Source organism: Myotis lucifugus, unplaced genomic scaffold (assembly GCF_000147115.1).
Source record: "Myotis lucifugus unplaced genomic scaffold, Myoluc2.0 scaffold_1, whole genome shotgun sequence".
Taxonomy (NCBI): domain Eukaryota; kingdom Metazoa; phylum Chordata; class Mammalia; order Chiroptera; family Vespertilionidae; genus Myotis; species Myotis lucifugus.
In genome coordinates, this window is record NW_005871049.1 from 17,311,974 (window position 1) to 17,324,905 (window position 12,932).

Below are 12,932 nucleotides of genomic sequence, written 5' to 3' on the forward strand. Positions count from 1 at the left end.
ACATCAGTGATGAGAGAGAATCAGCTGTCTCCTGCATGTCCCACACTGGGGATCGAACCCACAACCCAGGCATGTGCCCTTATCGGGAATCAAACCATGACCTCCTGGTTCATAGGTCAATGCTCAACTACTAAGCCACGCCAGCTGGGCAAAGCCCACCTGATTTTAGTTGAAGCTACTCTCAAAAGTAAAGTAAATTATATTTAGTTTTGTGATTTATTACTCTGTACTTAGGGTGAGTTTTTATACATTAAACCACATTTTCTCATCAATGTCCACTGTGATGTGGGAGAAAGTCTTACATACCAGCAGATAATCCTATATAATAAAGAGCTAATATGCTAATTAGACCGAACAGCAGAACTACCGTCTGGATGACCTTCTGGATGACCTTCGGATGAAGCCGGGGCTGCGAGGGCCAAGCTCCTTGCAGAAGTTCGTGCATCGGGCCTCTAGTAAAAATAATAGTTATGAGTATTAGCTTTATACTTTATGGAATAGCCTGTGTATAATTATTTATAGTATTCAAGTAATCCCTGTTGAATAAATAAACTAAAATAAAAAGACATCAAATATATTTTAGGAAATTTTATTGAGAATTCACCCTGACTGAATTTAATTTCAGGACTTAAACAGTCATGGTGACTCTTCTTTGATTATTATTATGTAGGAACTTTGCCTATTTAAATGCGGCATAAAAATATTCTGAGCCTTTTCTGTTTTCTTTTCAAGCTATAAAATTCTCTGGTATTGTTTTGCTGTGTTTCACAATTTTGATAGAAATGTTTTTATTGTCCTGAGTTATAAATTTTTTCTTAATTTTTATTGTGATTCTCTTTTTAACCACACTTAATCAGCATATGGAAAATGTAACATCTAAGTATTTAGGTTTTAAATACTTTGCAATTTTAGCATGAGAATGTTTTGTCTGGTATGCATGATATTTATTCTTTGGAATTCTTTAAGACTTTAGCCTTCCTTCATAAATATTTGATGTGTTAGGTATATGGTATGTGTGAAAAGTGGATCAGCTTTGTATTTTTTATTACAGAGACCTTGTATTTTTTTCCTAGCTGATAGCAGTATCTGAGAGGAGTGTGTTAAAATTTCCAATTACCATTGTTGAATTTTCTGTTTCTCCTCATAGTTCTATTTGTTCCTTGAGGCTGCATCATTTAGGTGCTTTTTTTCTTGTTTGATCATCTTGTCTTTTTATCAATATAAAATGACTCTTTGTCTCTCATGCAGATTATTAAGATTATTATCTTTCTTTGGTTCACATTTGCCTGGTATTTCTATCTTTTATTTTTTGTTCTATCTTTGTTTTGTTTTAAGCATGTTTCTTGTAGTAACATATTGTTGGATTTAAAATATACATTTGGAGAGTCACTGCTTTTTTAATTTGTGAGTTAAATCCATTTATATATATTATAATTACTATTATGTTAGGATTTCTGTCATTTTATGTTTATTTAATGAATTTTGAAACATGATTTTTTCTTTCCTGCTTTCTCTTCAAAAAAGAAAATGTTATTCTGTTATTTCCAATGACATATGTTCTGTTTTGTTTCTAAGTTTTCCCTTATTTGGGGATTTATAATCTCATTTATCTGTTGATTTCTTAAACTAAATAATTTATATTTCTCTCTCCACTGTCATCTCTCCCTGGGCTGTCCACCCCATCATGTTGATATTTTCCAGAATTTGGGTTTTGGATAATTTTGGTTGTGTTTTTACCTTTTCTTTTGCCCTAGAGTTTTTAAAAAAAGACAACAATAGACATTATCAAGTTTGTTGAACATCTCATATTACTTTTCTTTGTGTGTTATCAATATAGTTATTTGTGTGCAAACCTGGGTATTTTATGTGTAATAATTTTTTATGGCCTCACATCTGAATGTGAGATTGAATATATAATTCTATGTTCAAAATTCTTTGATACGTTAAATATATTATTTCAACATTGTGCATTCATTGATGCTATTAAGAACTCTGTTGTCAGTCTGTTTTTTGTTTTTTGTTTTTTTTTATGTGATCTGCTCTTTCAGGTTTTCTTTTTTAAATTGATACTAGAGGCCTGGTACACAAAAATTTATGCACTTGTGGGGGGAGTTCCTCAACCCGGCCTGCACCCTCTCACAGTCCGGGACCCCATGGAGCAGTCCTAAGCCATTAGTTGGACATCCTTAGCGCTGCCATGGAGGTGGGAGAGGCTCCCACCACTGCCTCTGCACTGGCCAGCTATGAGCTGGCTTCTGGATGAGTGGTGCTCCCCCTGTGGAGGGGGGGGGGAGCTCCTGTGTTGAGCATCTGCCCCCTGGTGGTCAGTGTGTGTCATAGCGACGGGTTGTTCCCAGTAATTCTGCTGTTAGGGTCAATTTGCATATTACCCTTTTATTATATAGGATAGGATTCTTAAATTTTGCAATAATGTATCTTAAAACAGGATTTTTTTTTTATTCCCCTGTTTGGCACTCTGAGTCCTTTGGATTGAGGTCTTTGAAGTTTCTTTAATTTTGATGAATTGGTCATTATGTCTTTAAATATTTCTTTCAATTTATTTCTTCTGGGCCCTGGATGTTGGCAGTTCCACTTTTGTTCTACATAGTACAAAGCTCTAAATCTCTGAGTATTTTTGTTGTTGTTGCATTTGCTGACTGTGTTAGTTTTGTCTGTGCTCTTAGAATCGTGGTTCATCCTGAAGGAGGGTTTTGGGTCTGATGAGTTGGAGCCTCCTCCTCTCCTTCCTTCTTTCTACCTCCCTTCCACCCCTTTTGCCTCCTCCAGGTTCACCTAGGTGCTTTGGTTCAGAACCAAGTCTTTTTATTCCCTAAGTCAAGAATTTGAAAGTCATCTTAGGTTCCCCTTTTCCCCTTCACCTTTATTCAGAAAATTCTAATGACTGCAGTACCTGAATCACTCTTGAATCCATTCTCTGGAACATATCACTTCTTCGCCTTATCTCATCAATAACCTCCCAATGCCTGTAGAACAAATTCAGATACCTTGGTCTATTCAAAACTTCACCCTCCTTCATCCTCTGGCTATTGACCCTATTCTCTAGACCCGTGGTCGGCAAACTGCGGCTCGCAAGCCACATGCGGCTCTTTGGCCCCTTGAGTGTGGCTCTTCCTAAGCCTTAGGAGTACCCTAATTAAGTTAATAACAGTGTACCTACCTATATAGTTTAAGTTTAAAAAATCTGGCTCTCAAAAGAAATTTCAATCGTTGTACTGTTGATATTTGGCTCTGTTGACTAATGAGTTTGCCGACCACTGCTCTAGACAAATCCAACTACTTGTAGCTCTGAAAACTGCCACCTGCTTATTTCTGTGCTTCCAGTCTTGATATTTTCTCTATGAGGTTTTTTGTTTTTTTAGCATTTATTTGTAAGCATTCTTTTTTTCTCTTTCTTTATTGATTAAGGTATTACATATGTGTCCTTATCCCCCTTTCCCCCCCTGCCCCCTGCTCATGTCCTCAACCCCCTGGTGTCTGTGTCCATTGGTTATGCTTATATGCATGCATACAGGTCCTTTGGTTGCTCTCTCCCCCTTACCCCCACCTTCCCCTCCCTTCCCTCTGAGATTTCACGGTCTGATCGATGCTTCTCTGTCTCTGGATCTGTTTTTGTTCATCAGTTTATGTTGTTCATTATATTCCACAAATGAGTGAGATCATGTGATATTTATCTTTCTCTGACGGACTTATTTTGCTTAGCATATGCTCTCCAGGTCCATCCATGCTGTTGCAAATGGTAGGAATTCCTTCCTTTCTACAGCAGCATAGTAGTCCATTGTGTAGATGTACCACAGTTTTCTAATCCACTCATCTGCTGATGGGCACTTAGGCTGTTTCCCAGTCTTAGCTATTATAAATTGTGCTGCTATGAACATAGGGGTCCATATATCCTTTCTGATTGGTGTTTCTGGTTTCTTGGGATATATTCCTAGAAGTGGGATCACTGGGTCAAATGGGAGTTCCATTTTTAGTTTTTTGAGGAAACTCCATACTGTTCTCCACAGTGGCTGCACAGGTCTGCATTCCCACCAGCAGTGCATGAGGGTTCCTTTTTCTCCGCATCCTTGCCAGCACTTGTCATTTGTTGATTTGTTCATGACAGCCATTCTGACAGGTGTGAAATGGTATCTTATTGTGGTTTTGATTTGCATCTCTCGATGATTAGTGACTTTGAGCATGTTTTCAAATGTTTCTTGGCCTTCCTTATGTCCTCTTTTGAAAAGTATCTATTTAGGTTCATTGCCCATTTTTTGATTGGGTTGTTTATCTTTATGAGGGTTTTTTTTTTCCTCAAAAGGTTAGTGACAATTTCTTCCTATTCCCATTGCCTGACCCCCATGTCTTTCACTCCCATCTTGGGCAGGTTTGGAAATTCCATTCTTTGGATCTCAAAGCTGCTTGATACAATCATCTTACCACATACTAGTACACCACCTTCTGCTTGTTTGTCTTTATCTGATTGTCTTCTGCACTAAGCTACGAGCATCTTCGGTTAGGGACTGATTCCTCACCTTTTTAACTCAGCACCTGTGGTATGCCTTGTACACAAGTAGAAGCTCCGTAAATGCTTGTTGGTTGAATATAGAAAGTTAGAAATGTGTGTGGCTTGAACGGGGAGAGGATGATAATTGGCAGCTGGGTGCAGATTGTGTAACATTACTTTGAGGTTTGTAGATAATTTTCACTTCTTAATTTCTACGGGCATTGGCTTTCTGTGTTCATGATATTTTGCGTGAACGTGAGTCCACTGTCGGTATTTTATGAAGACTCGTGATTTGTTTGGTTCTGCAGTGTGTTCTTCAAGGATTACCAAGATTGAGACATGGTCTCCATCCTCAAAAAATGCATAATAGAAATGGGGATTTAAAACCAGGTCAGGAAACTATTAGATGACAGTGAGATGCGAACTTGATTTCTACTTACAGTTGTAAGAAAGGAGAGAAGAGGCAGGAAAGGTGGTGTGCAGGCGCTTGGTGGAGATGGTAGGAATTAAGCTGGATGTTATGAGGGTTATTTTCTCTTCTAGACAGTGGTAGTTCTGCTGCTAGTGAGTTTCTTACCTTGGAGTCTGTTCATAAGGAAAGCCGATCAGCACCATTTGTGTTCACTTACTTGGAACAACTTTGCTGCTCACAGGTGACTACTCTGTCCGTAGAAGCCTGTTAAAGTGCAACACCTAAGAAGTTGTGTGACACTCAAGTGAAATGTGAAAAGTGATGAAAGTATCTGACTTTAATTCTCAAGTACACGTTAGTTTCCTAGCAGTTAAAACCTTCATTCCAGAAATTATTGAACATAGAATTTGTTTTTTAAATAGTATTCTTTTCATACAAGGTAAAAAGTAGTGATTTGGTTTTGGGGAACTAAAATTTCAGACATGCGCATGGGTATTTACTGTTGATGTGCTTGGTGTTGGTGTTCCCTTGAGTTCCACGATTCTCAGGTAAATAAGCTTATTCCTGAATAGTGAAGGTGAAAGGAATTTTGTGCCCTTTGTTGCCCACGGAAAGTAGGGTGAGGTATCAGTTTGAGTAAACATAGTCCCTTCTACCAGTATTGTTTTCACCTGAGGGTTCAGATCGCCACTGTATGGCAGGAAGGAAGACAGAAATTCTAATAGGATGGGATGCAATATGTTGAATGACAATTTATGCTGTGTCAGTTGGCTTGGGGAGAGGGTTGGAGGCAGTGTGGATGAGCTGGGGTATCTGGTTGTAAACACAGTTCAGGTGTCTTTTTAAAGTAACATTAGACCCTGGCTCTCCAGTTCCCCGCAGTTGCTTCTCATTGACAGGTTTCTCCCTGTGGGAGTGAATCAGGGAGTAAGCTGGTCCCAGGCCCTTGTTTGCTGCTTTTGCTCTGTCATGCCCTGCAGTCAGGGAATGGGGCCCAGAGAGCTGAGGACTGGCATCCAGCCTCCGGAGCCAGCAAGCTGTGTGCGTCTGACTCATGTTAAGGTTATCCTGTCTGCTTCAGAGCTGAACCTATTTTGCTACTTCTAGCCAGGCCCTGAAGTGGGAGCTGTTGTGCAGGTAAATGTTCAGGAGTTTACTTCAGGCCCCATGCTGGGCTTCTGTTTGAAATGTTCTTAATTTTGAAGACAGCCCTTACTCATGATTGAGGAACACCGGGGAGCGGCCTGACAGTCAAGGCCCTTATTCGTGGGCTCATTTGTAGAGAAGAGCGAGGTGGGCTTGAGCTATTCAGGCACGAGGGAAGAAGTAGCCTGTGTTTCCGGGGGTGGGGGTTGGGGGGGGGGAGAAATGTGTCCCAGAACAAAAATAAGTCAAAAGGAAGTCATAGTGTCTACATTGGGTTTCAGTTCTTTTGTCTTGAACTTGGCCCCTCTGTGTGGGGCTGAATGACTGTGATTAGCTAAACACTTTTGTAGTGAAGGGCCATAGAAAAGTGACTTTACTGAATGAGGAATCATGCCGTAGACTATGTTGCACATTTGTGAATGGGGACAGAGTGAGGCTTTACGGGGCGACACAGACCAGGGAGAAGACCTGATCACAGACATCAGGTCATCTCATGCCCCACCACATCTCGCACCTTCCCCGACAGCACACTCATGAAAGAAAAGGCTCAGAAAACTCTCCCTTCCCAGAGCCTTCTGCACAGGATCGTCCAGGTATCTTCCCATAACTCTCCCCATACAGAATCCCTCTTTCCATCCTTTACCATCATCTCTAAAGCCCCCCACTACAAATGTGTTTAGCTAATTAGAGTCATTCAGCCCCGCAGAAGGGCCAAGTTTAAACCCAATGATAGGCCACTATGACTTCCTTTTGATTTATTTTTGTTCTGGGATACAGCCCACTAGGAAACACAGGCTACTTCTTCCCTGGTGCCTGGATAGCTCAAGCCCATCTAGCTCTTTTCTGCAAATGAGCTCGATGTCCCTTCATCATCTACTTCCCTGAATTCAGCTTTTCTAGGTTTCCATTTTTAAGGTTCTCTCCCTTAGCCTTAGTTGCAAGCTGGGTCAGTGTTAAATAAGAATGATTTCATACAGTCAATTTTCAAGATTAGCATCTTGGGATCTAGCTTAATCAGAGCCCAGCATTTCTCATGTGCGTTCCTGTTCGTAGATGTGAAAGCCGTCTGATATGGCTTTCTGAGAGCAAGTTCCTTGCTGCTCCTGGCATTCCTGGATGCTCTGTTACGAGGATTTCAGGCTGAGGAGAAATGTAAGGTTTGATTGGCTAGAAGCTCTTTGTGCCTGATGGTGTGGGCTTCCACCTTATGTCTTATCTGCTTCCATGGTGCACTTTGTTGGCCAGCTATTGAGACCCATCACCTATAAAACAAATGCCAAACCAGGGCCATCTTAATAGAACGTTGCTGCCTCTACGAGGCAGTGGAATAGTTAATATTTAGGGGAGTGTCAGTCTGGCTGAGGGGTTTTCAAGCCCTGATGGGTGCTGTTCAGGTGTGTCTGTAGTAGCGGGGATACTGTGACAGCAAGAAGACCAGTTGAGGGAAACCACTGCTCTTGGGGGCCTCTTTTTTCCATCTTCCGTATTTTCTACCATAATGTGTACAAATGATGCTAACCGTATTCCATAAAATGGTCCTCTGTGAATGAATGAATCATGCAACCCATTTTTGAAATGCCCTTTAGTTTTGGTTTGATGTCATCTTCTGGAGTCACTGCCTGGGCTCGATTCTTGTATCACATCCTCCCTAATGTTCACAGGGAAATGGAATTTCTCTGTGTCTGGAATTTTAATAAGTTGGGCTATTAAATTGTAATCCAGCTCAGAAGACAAGGTCCCTTTAGAATTTTTTAATTTATTAAGTGCTACGTGGTGACTGGCAATGACCTAAAGAACCATCAGGTGCCCTGGCCAGTGTGGCTCAGTTGAGAGATGACCTGTGCACCAAAAGGTTGCCGGTTCAATTCCCGGTCAGGGTATGTGCCCAAGTTGCCGGTTTGGTTCCTGGTTGGGGTGTAAACTGGAGGCAACCAGTTGCTGTTTCTCTCTCACATCTATGCTTCTTTCTCCCTTCCTAGCTCTAAAAAAATCAATAAAAACATATATTTAAAAAGAACTATCAGGTGACTAGGAAGTGAGAGGTTGGACCTTGTGGGGCCAGTGGGCTGCCCTGACTTGTTGAGGTTACCCTTGTAATTTGTAACAGTGCTCCTCAGAGATTAGGAAGTCATTGTGGCCGCTATTGAGGCTTTCATCTTCCATTTGATCTGATTTTGATCATTGTGTTTTCTCCTGGGGAAAACACTCCTCACTGTGTATTATCTATGACGCATTTTAAGCATCTTTGATTGAAAAAACAGACAACAAAATCTTTAAAGTCAGGACACCCAGTACTCTCAAGCTGCTTTGTAAATGTAATTTTGGATATAATTTGATTGACTAATCAGGTGATGTGGTATAATTATTAGTGGAGTTGGGTTTTTTTTCTCCCTCAAGTATTCGTTTGAAAGTTGATGCCTTCTTTTTTTCTCCTGCACAGGTGACAGCCCTAACCCTTTGAAGGAGGACACCCCCACCAGCAGTCTGGACTCACTTTCCTCCCCATCTCCCACGACTGCCTCTGTCCAGGGGCTTCCGGGACCAGACAAAAACCACCTTGTCGCTGACGGGGACTGGGCATCCGCTGCGTAAGTTTCACTGTGCTTCTTTGCTGTGACTTTTTTTTTTAATCTTTATTGTTGAAAGTATTACATATGCTCCCCTTTTTTCCCTCTTTGACCTTTTGGTGCGACTTGTTTAGAAGCTTTCATGGCCAGTGGGTACTGAGGCTGTTAGATCTGAGAACCTTTGTTCTCTAGTCAGCGGGGCTGCCAAAGGGAGAAAGGGCCCTACAAAAGGCCTTTCCTGAGCAGTGTCTATGTTCCGGGTATGGAAGGGGTGGATGGGTGCTGTTTCCCGTGTTTCAAGTTCAGCTCATGTCAGTTTTGGGTTGCACTAAGGAACTTTGTTATTGTCCTCCTCGGGATGCGTTCCCACTGGTTATGCAAACTTCTGCAGATATGAGAATGCGTGCATTGTGATCGATAGACTGTTGAAGCTATCAGTAGAAGGATATTTTAGTTGTGTGGATTTTTGAGGGCTTTATAGCTAGCATTCTGCTCTATTTACTCCATCGTACCCTGCATAATTGACAGTTGATGGATGGAATATTTGATTTTTCTTCTCAGTTTGGTTTCTTGCCAAACATGTACAGGTCAGCTCAGGGATATTAGGACAACCAACACCAATACAGACACAATTCCATGGACCTGGTTTGACTACATAAATGTCTGTCTTTCTGTGCTTACCGGGCTGTGGAGTGAATGAGGATTGCTGGTGTGGAGGGTCATCAAAAGAGCATCAAATTTCAAACACATGCTCAGAAAGATAAAAAAGAACACTAATAATTCCATTCCTTACTTGAATATTCAATCAAATTGCACCCAAAATTCATTTTATAATTCAGCCTGAGAGTATTTGGGTATCCTGTGTTTAAAGCTAAAAAATCTTTTAGCCATGGCTGGTGGCTCAGCTAATTGGAGCATCATCCCATATACTGGAAGGTTTCTGGTTGGATTCTTGGTCAGGGCGCATACCTAGGTTTCAGGTTCAGTCCCCAGTTGGGAGGTAGCCATTCGATGTTTCTCTCTCACATCATTGTCCCCCCCCTCCCCCCCATCTCTCGTCTCTCTCTTGAATCAGTGAACATGTCCTCGAGTAAGGATAAAAAAATAAATTAATAAATAATAAAGGTTGCTTAAAATAACTCATAGATAATGATGTCATTCAACCCTATGCGGGCATTCTTGGAACTTTAAATGGAATTGGAAAGTGTGTGTCACATTACATGGCTTTTTATAGTTACTACTGGATTCACGTGAAATCATTAGGAACTTCTTATGTATTAAAAGGGACTGGAGAAATTTGGTATGCTAAAGTTTGGGGTCATCTGAAGACTTTGAATATCTAACTGAAAAGCAAAGTGAAACTCAAAATAGGAATCACAGTCTCCAGATGAAATCCCCTCCAAAATCATCATCTATGCATGCTGAAGACTGCGTTGTGGATTTAAATTACATGTTACTCAAACATGCTTGTCATTTTTACTGTCATTTTTTCCTGAATGAATATATTCTTTTCTCTTTAGTAATCCCAGCAACAGTGACAGTGGGTACATAGGAACCTGGAATCTGTATTCCTGGGCACTCCCGGGTGGAATTCATTGCATGTGTGTGTGTTTATTTTCTTGAATTTTTTTAATTGATTTTTTTTACAGAGAGGAAGGGAGAGGGATAGAGAGTTAGAAACATCGATCAGCTGCCTCTTGCACACCCCCTACTGGGGATGTGCCCACAACCAAGGTACATGCCCTTGGCCGGAATCGAACCTAGGACCCTTCAGTCCGCAGGCTGACGCTCTATCCACTAAGCCAAACCGGTCTGGGCGCATGTGTGTGTGTTTAAAGCAAAAACCAGGTCTCTTAATTATTCCTTTCAGTGAGCGTTTGCCACGGTCAGTGGAGTACAGTTTAGTCAGGCATCCTTCTTCCATCGTGATTCTGTAGAAAAGGGACAGGAGCCACAGTATAGCCAGTGCTCAATTCACAACACGTCCATGCCTGAAACATGAAGAGCTTGATATTTTTGGTCATAAATCAAATGAGGAGTGAATTCCCCAGCTTCCCATTCACACCAATTTTAAAATGTCATGGAAAGCACTCCAACACAGAGGCCAGAAAGGAAGAGCGGAAAATAGAAGTTGAAGGAAGTCTGGAATGAAGAACTTGAATTTTTCTGTGCATTAGATAAAATAGACCCATATTTCTCTTAAATTTATAGAGTGTTTCTTGTCTATCTCTATTTAAATTACAGTTGAAAGTCAGTATTATTTTATAATAGTTCCAGGTGTACAGCATAGTGCTAAACAATCATATATTTTACGTAGTGATCCCCCTGATATTTCCAGTACCCACCAGGCACCATACATAGTTATTATAATATTATTGACTGTATTCCCTATGCTGTACTTTACATCCCTGTGACTATTGTCTAACTACCAATCTGTACTTCTCAATCCCTTCACTTATTTCACCCAGCCCCCCCACCCCCAGGCAACCACAAGTCTGTTTGTATATTTCCTAAAGGATTTACTTGAAAGCATATTGCGGTCCAGATTTATCATGAAGTCATGGGCGTGTCTTGAACTTGAGCTCATGTCAGGACCCCATTTAGGCCTTGTTAAGCCCACACTGCTGGGCCCCACCCCCGGGTGATGCTTAGGTTTGAGGGGGAGCCTGAAACTGTGCATTTCTAACCTAATCCTCCAGTGGCGCTTGTGTGCGTCACACATACTTTGATTCTCTCTGCCTGAAATGTCTCCCTTCCTTCTTTGCTCAAGACAAATCTGACCGATCTTCAGGGTCTAATTTTGTTTTCACCTTCAGGAAGCTTTCTCTAGCTCTCTTGTCTACAGGAAGATTCTAAATACTACTTTTATCTGTCTACACCCGATACTTGACAATAGGAAAATATTCCTTCTAGTGTGAGTTAATATTTACCTTTTAGTGTTATTTGATAGTTACGTGTGTGTGTGTGTGTGTGTGTGTGTGTGTGTATACACCTGTATATCTATATCAAATCTCATTCTGCCTGCCTATCTATCTATTTTAGTTAATTCGGGCTGCTATAGCAAAAATACTTTGATTGAGTGGCTTGTAAACAACAGAAATTTATTTCCCGCAGCTGTGGAGGGTGGGTTGCCAGGTTCTGGTGAGAGCCCTCTTCCACAGACTGCTGGCTGCACGACTCTTAAAGGACACTAATCCCACTCGTGAGAGTTCCACTCTCATGACCTCATCTAATCCTGATCACCTCCCCAAAGGCCCTGTCTCCTCACCATCTCACAGTAGGGGGTAAGGTTTCAATCTAGAAGTTTTGTTTTTTTTTTTTTTGGGGGGGGGGCACACAAACATTCAGTCCATAGCACTCTCTAATCTTTCCCTCATGCCAAGAAAGATTGTAAAGTTCTTAGTGATAGAAACTGGGGCTTATACTCTGAACATTTTAGTGATATTGATGTAGTTATCAATAACATTGTATATCCCATCTTAATTATGATGTATTATTAAATAAAACTTTTCTTTTGGAAATCTCATTTCTTTCTGCATATCACTGAATGTCTCTTAGGCAACTATGCTTGGTTTCTGATCCATATTCCTTTTTTCTAAACATCAAAAACTCCTCTAGAAATTGCCCAGCATTAATCTCACCATTTTCTCTTTATAGCATTTTTCTTTGTTTTCCTTAGCTTTTGTAAATTTAGTTTTCATTGAGTGTGTAGTGGTCTTTTTTTTTAATCCATTATCTCTGCATACCAGCTGTACAGTATGAGATATAGTTGGATCTGAGTAAATGCTGATTAAGATCCCTTTTAATAAACCCAATGTTGCTGTGGGGCCATTAAAACCCTGCTCAGGGCTTAAAAAGGTGGCAGTGCGTGGGCTGACTGGTTTTGATCCAGGATGGTGACACTCTGTTCCAAAACGTACACTTGCCGTATCTCAGGTCATGAAAAGTGGAGTCCAAAATGTTTGTGATCACATCTGGGACCCGGTAGCTCTGTTGCACAGAAACACCGTGACCACAGCCACCGGAGAGCCAATGGGCAGAGGAAACCTACAGCAGCCGAGAAGCGGAGGTATAGGCTGTGTGTAAACACTGCTATGACCTCTGACAGGTAGAAGACAGTGCAGCAGAATTGGATTTCTTGGGTTCTGCTGATGGTTATGACTTGCGGGTGTTATCCATTGCAGTCAATCAATCTGGAGCTATTACTTACCTGTACACTCAGCGAGGTGATAGGTGACTTCATGGCCAGTGAGGAATCGCTGGCTCAGTCTCCTTGGAGGACATTACATCATAGGTCAAGGTA

The 12,932-nt window shown here is 41.1% G+C and overlaps 1 protein-coding gene across 2 annotated transcripts in view; it reads left to right on the top strand.

Moving 5' to 3' along the window:
- Positions 1-12,932, top strand: part of ARHGAP10 (Rho GTPase activating protein 10) — a 248,028-nt gene that overhangs the window by 217,694 nt on the left and 17,402 nt on the right. For both annotated transcript variants that reach the window (XM_006081762.3, XM_023754958.1), the window contains exon 20: positions 8,503-8,650. In XM_006081762.3, the coding sequence (XP_006081824.1) occupies positions 8,503-8,650 (148 nt within the window). The remainder of the gene's footprint in view (positions 1-8,502; positions 8,651-12,932) is intronic.